The 12,318-nt window shown below is 47.3% G+C and overlaps 1 protein-coding gene across 1 annotated transcript in view; it reads left to right on the top strand.

Annotated features, from left to right (window-relative positions):
* The window catches only part of LOC149469358 (uncharacterized), a 46,288-nt gene extending 40,630 nt beyond the window's left edge, over window positions 1-5,658 (top strand). Inside the window, exon 8 of the mRNA XM_089669376.1 lies at window positions 4,271-5,658. Within this exon, the coding sequence (XP_089525502.1) occupies window positions 4,271-5,619 (1,349 nt within the window). The 3' untranslated portion in view covers window positions 5,620-5,658. The remainder of the gene's footprint in view (window positions 1-4,270) is intronic.
* The last annotated feature ends 6,660 nt before the right edge of the window (window positions 5,659-12,318 follow it).

Here is a 12,318-nt window from a genome sequence, read left to right as displayed (position 1 = left end):
AGCGGTGTGGGACCTACATAGTTACATAGTTAGTCTGGCTGAAAAAAGACATTCCATCTAGTTGTACCAATAAAAATAAAAGTTATAATCCGACACCCACAGCTGATCCACCAGAAGGCAAAAACCCAGCAAAGCACGATCCAATCTGCTCCTGCAGGGGAAAAAATTCCTTCCTGACCCCCTGAGAGGCAATCGGATATTCCCTGGATATGTCTGTAGTGTCTCAGACCCAAGTCACTGAGTGCAGTCTCAGGAGATGGGAGACAAGCAACCCTTTAAGGACCTTAAATTACTGAATACCAATATTATGAGTCCTGACCATTACACTATATAATTTATGTTGTACATTACATACTCCTGACCCCTGCACTATATACTCTATGCTGTACATTACATACTCCTGACCCCTGCACTTTATACTCTGTTGTACATTACATACTCCTGACCCCTGCACTTTATACTCTGTTGTACATTACATACTCCTGACCCCTGCACTATACACTCTATGTTGTACATTACATACTCCTGACCCCTGCACTATATACTCTATGTTGTACATTACATACTCCTGACCCCTGCACTATATACTCTATGTTGTACATTACATACTCCTGACCCCTGCACTATATACTCCATGTTGTACATTACATACTCCTGACCCCTGCAATATATTCTCTATGTTGTACATTACATACTCCTGACCCCTGCACTATATACTCTATATTGTACATTACATACTCCTGACCCCTGCACTATATACTCTATGTTTTACATTACATACTCCTGACCCCTGCACTATATACTCTATGTTGTACATTACATACTCCTGACCCCTGCACTATATACTCTATGTTGTACATTACATACTCCTGACCCCTGCACTATATACTCTATGTTGTACATTACATACTCCTGACCCCTGCACTATATACTCTAGGTTACACATTACATACTCCTGACCCCTGCACTATATACTCTGTTGTACATTACATACTCCTGACCCCTGCACTATATACTCTAGGTTACACATTACATACTCCTGACCCCTGCACTATATACTCTATGTTGTACATTACATACTCCTGACCCCTGCACTATATACTCTAGGTTACACATTACATACTCCTGATCCCTGCACTATATACTCTATGTTGTACATTACATACTCCTGACCCCTGCACTATATACTCTATGTTGTACATTACATACTCCTGATCCCTGCACTATATACTCTATGTTGTACATTACATACTCCTGACCCCTGCACTATATACTCTATGTTGTACTTTACATACTCCTGACCCCTGCACTATATACTCTATGTTGTACATTACATCCTCCTGACCCCTGCACTATATACTCTATGTTGTACATTACATACTCCTGATCCCTGCACTATATACTCTATGTTGTACATTACATACTCCTGACCCCTGCACTATATACTCTATGTTGTACTTTACATACTCCTGACCCCTGCACTATATACTCTATGTTGTACATTACATCCTCCTGACCCCTGCACTATATACTCTATGTTGTACATTACATACTCCTGACCCCTGCACTATATACTCTATGTTGTACATTACATACTCCTGACCCCTGCACTATATACTCTATGTTGTACATTACATACTCCTGACCCCTGCACTATATACTCTATGTTGTACATTACATACTCCTGATCCCTGCACTATATACTCTATGTTGTACATTACATCCTCCTGACCTCTGCACTATATACTCTACAGTGGATATACACCCCTGTTAAAATGTGAGGTTTCTGTGATGTAAAAAATTAGACAAGGATAACTAATTTCAGAACTTTTCCACCTTTAATGCGTGCTATAAACAACTGAATTGAAAAACAAACTGATATCTTTTAGGGGGGAAGAAAACAAAAAATACTAAAATAATGCGGTTGCATAAGTGTGCACACCCCCTTATAACTGGGGATGTAGCTGTGTTCAGAATGAAGCAATCACATTCACAATCATGTTAAATAGGAGTCAGTACACACCCGCCATCATATAAAGTGCCTCTGATTAACCCCAAATAAAGTTCAGCTGTTCTAGTCGGTCTTTCCTGACATTTTCTTAGTCGCATCCTACAGCAAAAGCCATGGTATGCAGAGAGCTTCCAAAGCATCATAGGGATTTCGTTGTTAAAAGGTATCAGTCAGGAGAAGGGTACAAAAGAATTCCAAAGGCATTAGATGTACAATGGAACACAGTGAAGACAGTCATCATCAAGTGGAGAGAATATGGCGTAGCAGTGACATCACCAACTTTGACATCACCAACAGTGACATCACCAAGAACTGGACGTCCCTCCAAAATGGATGAAAAGACGAGAAGAAAACTGGTGTGGGAGGCGGCCAAGAGGCCTACAACAACATGAAAGGAGCTGCAGGAATATGTGGCAAGTCCTGGCTGTGTGGTCCATGTGACAACAATCTCCGTGTTCTTCATATGTCTGGGCTATGGGGTAGAGTGGAAGATGGAAGCCTTTTCTTAGGAAGAAAACCATCCAAGCCCGGCTACATTCTACAAAAACACATCTGAAGTCTCCCAGAAGCATGTGGGGAGATGTGTTCTGGTCTGATGACACCAAGGTTGATCTTTTTGGCCATAATTCCAAAAGATATGTTTGGCACAAAAACAACACTGCACACCACCAGAAGAACACCATACCCACTGTGAAGCATGGTGGGGGCAGCATCATGCTTTGGGGCTGTTTTTCTTCAGCTGGAAATGGGGCCTTAGTCAAGGTAGAGGGAATTATGAACAGTTCCAAATACCAGTCAATATCGGCACAAAATCTTCCGGCTTCTGCTAGAAAGCTGAACAAAGAGGAGCTTCATCTTTCAGCATGACAACCACCCAAAGCATCCATCCAAATCCACAAAGGAATGGCTTCACCAGAAGAAGATGGAAGATTTGGAATGGCCCAGCCAGAGCCCAGACCTGAATCCGATGAACAATCTGTGGGATGATCTGAAGAGGGCTGTGCGCAGGAGATGACACGCAATCTGACAGATTTGGAGTGTTTTTGCAAGGAAGAGCGGGCAAATATTGCCAAGTCAGGATGTGCCGTGCTGATAGACTCCTCCCCAAAAAGACTGAGTGCTGGAATCACATCAAAAGGGGCTTCAACAAAGGATTAGTGTAAGGGTGTGTACACTTATGCAACCACATTATTTTAGTTTTTTATTTTTACTATCCCCACCTAAATGATTTCATTTTGTTGTTCAACTGAGTTGTACAGTTTATAGGTCACATAAAAGGTGGAAAAGTTCTGAAATGATTTATCTTTGCCTTATTTTTTCATCACAGGAACCTGACATTTTAACAGGGGTTGTACATTACATACTCCCGACCCCTGCACTGTATACTCTATGTTGTACATTACATACTCCCGACCCCTGCACTATATACTCTGTGTTGTACATTACATACTCCTGACCCCTGCACTATATACTCCATGTTGTACATTACATACTCCTGACCCCTGCACTATATACTCTATGTTGTACATTACATAGTCCTGACCCCTGCACTATATACTCTATGTTGTACATTACATACTCCTGACCCTTGCACTATATACTCTATGTTGTACATTACATACTCCTGACTTCTGCCCCCTCCCCCCACTGCTATATATACACATAATATGGATTCTCTTTTGTTACACCCATTTCCTCCCAGCTGGACATTTTATATCGGATGATGTGATTGGAGCACAGACTTTTACATGGTGATAATAATGTGATAACATCCTCCAACTTTGGACCCTTAAACAGAAAGTGATAATGAGGGAGGAGTCAATACCCCAATGATGGTGGTCTTCAGGATCAGTCCAGTCTTCATCTTGGTTGTTCTCTCCCCATCCTCACTCTCTGACCTCTGGTGGGGCTCAGCCCCGCTGTTCTTCATGACTAAATCATGGACTAAATAAGGAAGTGCAGTACTTCTTGTGTTGGGAAGATGGCGATGAGTGATAGAGGGGGTGGGGACCCTCGTCCTATAATCCCCTCATCACTGTCCCTCCTATAAAAGACAGTTCTGGTTGTTTCCTCACTCTCTGACTAAGGTCCATGAATAAAGAAATGACCTGGTAGGAGATCAGAGGAGCCATTTCCTAGTTCCCTTGAGGGTGGAATTGTAAGCTCCTCAGAGACCAAGCTGCCTGATGTGGGTGGAGTCCTGGTTTGGGGGAACCAATCAGCTCCTGTCTAGTAATCCTCTTTGTCTTTGTATTTTAGTCCATGGCCGGGAGATGAGGAAAACCTCCGAGGATTGTCTCACTTTGTCTCCAGACTGGAAAGTAGAAGATGAGGACATCACACAGTATAGTCCAGGAGAAAACCCGGCTCCCTCCAATGTCCATCCGGCACCACCCAGTGTAGATGGACCATCGGATTCCTCGTATCCTGAGGAACCTCAGACTGTGCGGGACCGGGCCGGCCTTCCAACAGGGAAGAGCTTCTCCTGTACTGAGTGTGGGAAGGGTTGCCACTATAAATCCCATCTTAATGTGTGTAAAAGATCTCACACGGGGGAGAAGCCGTATTCCTGTCCTGAGTGCGGGAAATGTTTTTCATGTAAGTACAATCTTAACACACATCAGAGATCTCACACAGGGGAGAAGCCATATTCCTGTCCTGAGTGTGGGAAATGTTTTTCACAGATGTCCAATCTTTACACACATCAGAGATCTCACACGGGGGAGAAGCTGTATTCCTGTCCAGAGTGTGGGAAATGTTTTTCACACAAGTCCGGTCTTCACACACATCAGAGATATCACACGGGGGAGAAGCCATATTCCTGTCCTGTGTGTGGGAAAAGTTTTACACAGATATCCCATTTTTACACACATCAGAGATCTCATACGGGGGAGAAGCCGTATTCCTGTCCTGAGTGCGGGAAATGTTTTTCAGTGAAGTCCAGTCTTTACACACATCAGCGATCTCACACGGGGGAGAAGCCATATTCCTGTCCTGTGTGTGGGAAATGTTTTTCAAAGAAGACCAATCTTTCCAGACATCAGAAATCTCACATGAGGACAAAGCTATATTCCTGTTCTGAGTGCGGGAAATGTTTTTCATGGAAGTCCAATCTTTATACACATCAGAGATCACACACAGGGAAAAAGCCGTATTCCTGTTCTGAGTGCGGGAAATGTTTTTCAGTGAAGTCCAGTCTTTACACACATCAGAGATCTCACACAGGGGAGAAGCCATATTCCTGTCCAGAGTGCGGGAAATGTTTTTCACAGAAGTCCAATCTTTACACACATCAGAGATCTCATACGGGGGAGAAGCCATATTCTTGTACAGAGTGCAGGAAATGTTTTATAGAGAAGTCTAGTCTTCACAAACATCAGAGATCTCACACGGGGGAGAAGCCGTATTCCTGTCCTGAGTGTGGAAAATGTTTTTCACAGAAGTCCCATCTTTCCACACATCAGAGATCTCATACAGGGGAGAAGCCATATTCTTGTACAGAGTGCAGGAAATGTTTTATAGACAAGTCTAATCTTTCCAAACATCAGAGATCTCACATGGGGAGAAGCCACTTTCCTGTCCTGAGTGAGGAAAATGTTCCTCACTGAAGTCTTGTCTTCCTGTACATCAGGGGTCCCACACAACCCTGGAGGTGTATTAGTGCCTTGAGTGCGGGAAATGTCCTCTAGATGAATGTTGCTGGACATCCCAGCTCTCATGTGGGGAAGAAGCACACCCTGATATACACCTCAGATATACTCCATGGCTGATCTTCATCATGGAAGGAACAGTTCATAAGGAGATCAGAGGTCCCCAAAGACATAGATGAAGTGCAGTAAATGTCGGGGTGCAGAGTGGTCAGTAGATTCTGGAAATGAAGGACACAACTTCAGCCCTTCTTGGGTGTCGGAGTTGCGTTTCCTGATAATGATATAGCGGGTTACAGAGCTAGAAGCCGGGAGAGCCCAGATCTCGTTATCGGGGAACTTTACACAGACAACAAGAACTTCTGAATTTGATGTCCTTCATTTCAAGGCTCTACAGAACAGTGGTGACCCCAAAGCGTCTCTCTGTCTTCAGTCCATCCTTCTCCCATCCCCCAACAGGAGGGAAGGAGAACTCTGCCCCAAACTAGGGGGGACCTTTCCTCTCATTATTTCCCTTGGCTTCTGTGTGGGTTTGGGTGGTTGGAGGAGTGCGGCACGAGAGGGAACACAGCTTGTTGTTCTATGTCTACATATGGGGTCTGGGTAGAGGGGATCCACCGGAAAATATTTCTACTCTTTGATTTTGTGCAAATCGTTTCTGTTTTCACTTTGAAGGGCGATATTATGTGTGGTTTGTAAAAGGGATTGGCCCGATAGATACCACCCCACTTAGAGAATAGATGAACTAATATGACCAGCATTCATTCAGCCATGTCACAATGTGGGATCTTTTCATACAGTGATTTCCTATGATCATTGGCTCCATCTAGTGGCCATAATGCGGTATTGAACTGTTTTTCCTGAGTGAGGCATTTTGGAGTTGGAGCTGAGGATTATAAAGAAGTCACTGAGTTTATTAAATACGGCAATAATTTGTCACGGCTGGACACATGCTTGTCACCTCCCCCAACATATTATTAGTGTACTATGTGAGGGGCGGTGTCATACAAATACCGGAGATCACCCCCCCAACATATTATTAGTGTACTATGTGAGGGGCGGTGTCATACAAATACCGGAGATCACACCCCCCCCAACATATTATTAGTGTACTATGTGAGGGGCGGTGTCATACAAATACCGGAGATCACCCCCCAACATATTATTAGTGTACTATGTGAGGGGCGGTGTCATACAAATACCGGAGATCACCCCCCAACATATTATTAGTGTACTATGTGAGGGGCGGTGTCATACAAATACCGGAGATCACACTCCCCCAACATATTATTAGTGTGCTATGTGAGGGGCGGTGTCATACAAATACCGGAGATCACACCCCCAACATATTATTAGTGTGCTATGTGAGGGGCGGTGTCATACAAATACCGGAGATCACACCCCCCAACATATTATTAGTGTGCTATGTGAGGGGCGGTGTCATACAAATACCGGAGATCACACCCCCCAACATATTATTAGTGTACTATGTGAGGGGCGTTGTCATACAAATACCGGAGATCACACCCCCCAACATATTATTAGTGTACTATGTGAGTGGCGGTGTCATACAAATACCGGAGATCACACCCCCCAACATATTATTAGTGTGCTATGTGAGGGGCGGTGTCATACAAATACCGGAGATCACACCCCCCAACATATTATTAGTGTGCTATGTGAGGGGCGGTGTCATACAAATACCGGAGATCACACCCCCCCAACATATTATTAGTGTGCTATGTGAGGGGCGGTGTCATACAAATACCGGAGATCACACCCCCCCAACATATTATTAGTGTACTATGTGAGGGGCGGTGTCATACAAATACCGGAGATCACACCCCCCAACATATTATTAGTGTAATGTGAGGGGCGGTGTCATACAAATACCGGAGATCACCCCCCCAACATATTATTAGTGTACTATGTGAGGGGCGGTGTCATACAAATACCGGAGATCACCCCCCCAACATATTATTAGTGTGCTATGTGAGGGGCGGTGTCATACAAATACCGGAGATCACACCCCCCAACATATTATTAGTGTACTATGTGAGGGGCGGTGTCATACAAATACCGGAGATCACACCCCCCCAACATATTATTAGTGTCCTATGTGAGGGGCGGTGTCATACAAATACCGGAGATCACACCCCCAACATATTATTAGTGTACCATGTGAGGGGCGGTGTCATACAAATACCGGAGATCACACCCCCAACATATTATTAGTGTACCATGTGAGGGGCGGTGTCATACAAATACCAGAGATCACACCCCCAACATATTATTAGTGTACTATGTGAGGGGCGGTGTCATACAAATACCGGAGATCACACCCCCCCAACATATTATTAGTGTGCTATGTGAGGGGCGGTGTCATACAAATACCGGAGATCACACCCCCCAACATATTATTAGTGTGCTATGTGAGGGGCGGTGTCATACAAATACCGGAGATCACACCCCCAACATATTATTAGTGTGCTATGTGAGGGGCGGTGTCATACAAATACCGGAGATCACCCCCCAACATATTATTAGTGTACTATGTGAGGGGCGGTGTCATACAAATACCGGAGATCACCCCCCCAACATATTATTAGTGTGCTATGTGAGGGGGGGTGTCATACAAATACCAGAGATCACACCCCCCAACATATTATTAGCGTGCTATGTGAGGGGCGGTGTCATACAAATACCGGAGATCACACCCCCAACATATTATTAGCGTGCTATGTGAGTTGCGGTGTCATACAAATACCGGAGATCACACCCCCCAACATATTATTAGTGTGCTATGTGAGGGGCGGTGTCATACAAATACCAGAGATCACTCTCATACATTTATGGGTTGATGAACATAAATTAAATAAAACCATATCATTAATCCAATCATTGATTTAAAACCCCAAATTCCTCGTTTGGCCTTTAGATGGCGCTAAGTATCATAGCAATTAGCGCCATCTTGTGACAGAATGCAACATTTATCATTTGAAATCAATTGGAAATATTCATCCCGCTCAGCAAATATTATTATTATTATTATATAGTATTTATAAAGCGCCAATAGTTCGCTCAGCGCTGTACATTACAAAAGGGAGACAGAACATGTGACAGAACAATACCAATACAATGCAAAACATGAGGGGATCAAGGGCCCTGCTCTTTCGAGCTTACAATCTAGAAGGGATGGGATAGTGGTACAGGAGGAGATAGCTGTGGGGGATGGAGTGGTAGGAAGAGTGGAGGAGGTCGGTAAGTTAGCAGGGGGTGGGGTAGGCTTCCCTGAAGAGATGGGTTTTCAGGGTGCACCTAAAGGAGAGGAGAGTAGGTGATAATCTGATGGGTTGGGGCAGGGAGTTCCAGAGGATGGGTGACACCCTGGAGAAGTCCTGGAGGCGGGCATGGGAGGAGGAGACCAGGGAACTAGAGAGAAGGAGGTCTTGTGAGGAGCGGAGTGTTTGTGTTGGGTGGTACTTGGATATTAGGTCGGTGATGTAGTTCGGGGCAGTATGGTGGACAGCTTTGTACGTCAGTGTTAGGATTTTGAATTTGATCCGTTGCGCAATCGGAAGCCAGTGGAGGGATTGGCAGAGGAGGGTGGCGGAGACAGTGCGGTTGGAAAGGTGAATGAGTCTGGCAGCCGTATTCAGGATGGACTGAAGCGGGGATAGCCAGCGGCGAGGCAGGCCAGTGAGGAGGGAGTTGCAGTAGTCGAGTCGTGATATGATGAGGGAGTGGATGAGCTGTTTAGTGGTTTCTGGGGTTGGGAACGTGCGGATTTTGGCGATGTTGCGGAGGCGGAGTCTGCATGTTGCGGAGGTGGAGTCTGCACGAGTTTGTTAAAGATTGGACTTGGGGCTGGAAGGATAGGTTGGAGTCCAGAATGACACCAAGTACTCTGGCCTGCAGGGCGGGTTTGATGGTAGCGTTGTTGGACATGATAGAGAAATCAATGGGGGGTGGGGTCCGGGCTGGGGGGAAGACAAGAAACTCGGTTTTGGAGAGGTTCAGTTTAAGGAAGTAGAGCGACATCCAATCTGATATGTCGCTCAGTAGGTGTGTGATTCGGGCGGAGACCGAGGGGGTGAGGTGGGGGGTCGAGAGATAGATTTGTGTGTCGTCGGCATAGAGGTGGTAGTTGAAGCCGTGAGAGTGTATGAGTTGGCCAAGGGAGGAGGTATAGATGGAGAAGAGAAGGGGCCCGAGGACAGAGCCTTGAGGGACCCCAACAGAGAGGGGGAGTGAGGGGGAGGTGGTAGCATTATAGGTAACGCTGAAGGAGCGTTGTGACAGGTAGGATGAGAGCCAGGAGAGAGCAGAATCTCTGAGGCCGAGGGAGTGTAGTTTTTTGAGGAGAAGGGGGTGGTCGACTGTGTCGAAGGCCGCAGAGAGGTCAAGGAGTAGGAGCACTGAATAGTGTCCATTAGCTTTGGCGGTTAGCAGGTCGTTGGAGAGTTTGAGTAAGGCAGTTTCGGTGGAGTGTAGGGGACGGAAGCCGGACTGTAGGGGATCGAGGAGGTTGTTGTCGTTGAGGTGAGAGCATAGGCGGGTGTAGACTAGGCGCTCGAGGAGTTTAGATGTAAATGGGAGCAGGGAGATGGGTCTGAGGTTGTTCGGGTCATTGGGGTCCAGGGAGGGCTTTTTAAGTATGGGGGTGATGTGTGCATGTTTCAGAGGGGAGGGGAAAGTGCCTGAGGAGAGGGAGAGATTGAAGATGTGGGTGAGGGAGCGTAGGATGGAGGAGGAGGAAGGTCGTAGGAGTTGTGAGGGGATAGGGTCGAGGGGGCAGGTGGTGAGGCGGGCATCAGAGAGGATCTTGGAGACTTCCTCGATGGTAGTAAGGTCAAAGGTGTGGAGTGTTGGGGGAGCTTCAGTATGAGGAATGTAGGGTGGGGTGGAAGAGGAGGTCAGAGCAGTGGTGGGGCTGTGGGAGAGGGGTGATGAGGGGGTAGCTGAGTGAGGGTGAAGGGGGTTGGAGAGAGTTTGAGCAGCGACGAAGTCCCTGCGGGTTATGTCGAGGGGGAGGGGGGATAAGGGGGTAGCTGTGTGAGAGGGGACTGGTTGAGAGGGTGTGTGAGTTGCGGCAATGTCCTTGCGAATTGTGTCAATTTTGTTTTTGAAGTGATTGGCAATCTCAAGGGCAGTGAGTGAGGTGCTGGGTGGAGGTGGGGGTGGAGAGAGTAGAGAGTTGAAGGCAGAGAAGAGTCGGCGAGGATTGGAGGAGAGGGCCTTGATGAGGGTCAAGAAGTAGGTCTGTTTGGCAGCATGGAGGGAGGAGGTGTAGGTGCGGAAGGCAGATTTGTAGCGGGTGAAGGCTTGTTGGGATTTGGTTTTGTGCCATAGTCGCTCCAGGGCACGACTGTGTCGTTTGAGGGTTTTGGTGTGATCAGTCTGCCAGGGCTGGAGCGGTCGGGGTCTGATGTTGCGTGTGGTTAAAGGCGCTAGTGAGTCAAGGGCTGTTGAGAGCGCATTGTTGTAGGCGGTCAAAGCCAAGTCGGGGCAGGACAGGGGGAGGATGCGGTCGTGGAGTTGATCAGCTGCAGAGTGGAGGGAGGCAGGGTTAAGGTTGCGGAGGTTACGGCTGGTAGTAGTGTGACCTTTGGAGGGGTAGGCGTTGGAGGACGAGGAGATAGAGAAGGTGATCAGGTTGTGGTCAGAGAGAGGGAAGGGGGTGTTAGTGAGGTTGTGGGGAGCACAGCGGTTGGAGAAGACAAGATCAAGGATATTACCGTCGGAGTGGGTGGTGGATTGTATGCACTGTGCAAGTGCAAAGGAGGAGGTTAGGTGGAGGAGACGGGCTGTGTCCGGGTTGTCGAGGTTGACAGGGATGTTGAAATCCCCAAGAATGATGGTGGGTAGCTCAGAGGAGAGGAAGAAGGGTAGCCAGGAGGAGAAGTCATCCAGGAAGCGGGGTATGGATCCAGGAGGCTGGTATATCACAGCAATCTTCAGGGGGGTTGGGGAGAATAGTCGGAGGCAGTGGGCCTCGAAGGAGGAGAAGGATAGGGAGGGGGGGTTTGGGAGGACTTGGAAGGTGCTCTGCGGTGACAGGAGCAGACCAACCCCACCACCTTTACGACCGTTAGGCCTGGGTGAGTGGGTCCAGGTGAGACCTCCGTAGGAGAGTGCAGCAGGGGAGGTAGAGTCAGTGGCCTGGATCCAGGTTTCCGTGATCGCTGGGAGGTTGAGGGAGCGGGAAACAAAGAGGTCGTGGATGGCGGTAAGCTTGTTGCACACCGAACGGGCATTCAGGAGTGCACATGAAAACGGGGGGGAGATTTTAGGGAGCAGGGGGACAGATACTAAGTTGTGGGGGTTGCAGTAGGACGTGGAGGCGGGAGGGTGTTGAGCGGGTGAGGGAGGTGGAGGGCCAGGATTCGGGGAGATGTCCCCCGCGGCTAGGAGGAGGAGAAGGGTGAGAAAGGTGGCATGGGAGCGGGATGTGCAGGAGCGTGAGAAACTCCTAGTGGAGGTGTTGGGGTCAGTGGGAGAGCGGAGTAATAGGAGGAGGTGGTGGGTGCCATAGAGGGGTGAGGGAAGCAGTGAGGACACGATATACAAATGTTTGGGAGGGGCAGAGGGATATAGTGAATGGATTTTGGGAACAGAGGAGAGGAAAATGAGAAGGAGGAGTGGAAGAGACATTTTGGG

Source organism: Staurois parvus, unplaced genomic scaffold (genome assembly GCF_062004578.1).
Source record: "Staurois parvus isolate SC_StPar_1 unplaced genomic scaffold, SC_StPar_1.0 ptg000073l, whole genome shotgun sequence".
Classification (NCBI taxonomy): Eukaryota; Metazoa; Chordata; class Amphibia; order Anura; family Ranidae; genus Staurois; species Staurois parvus.
This window is presented reverse-complemented; position numbering and strand designations above follow the sequence as displayed.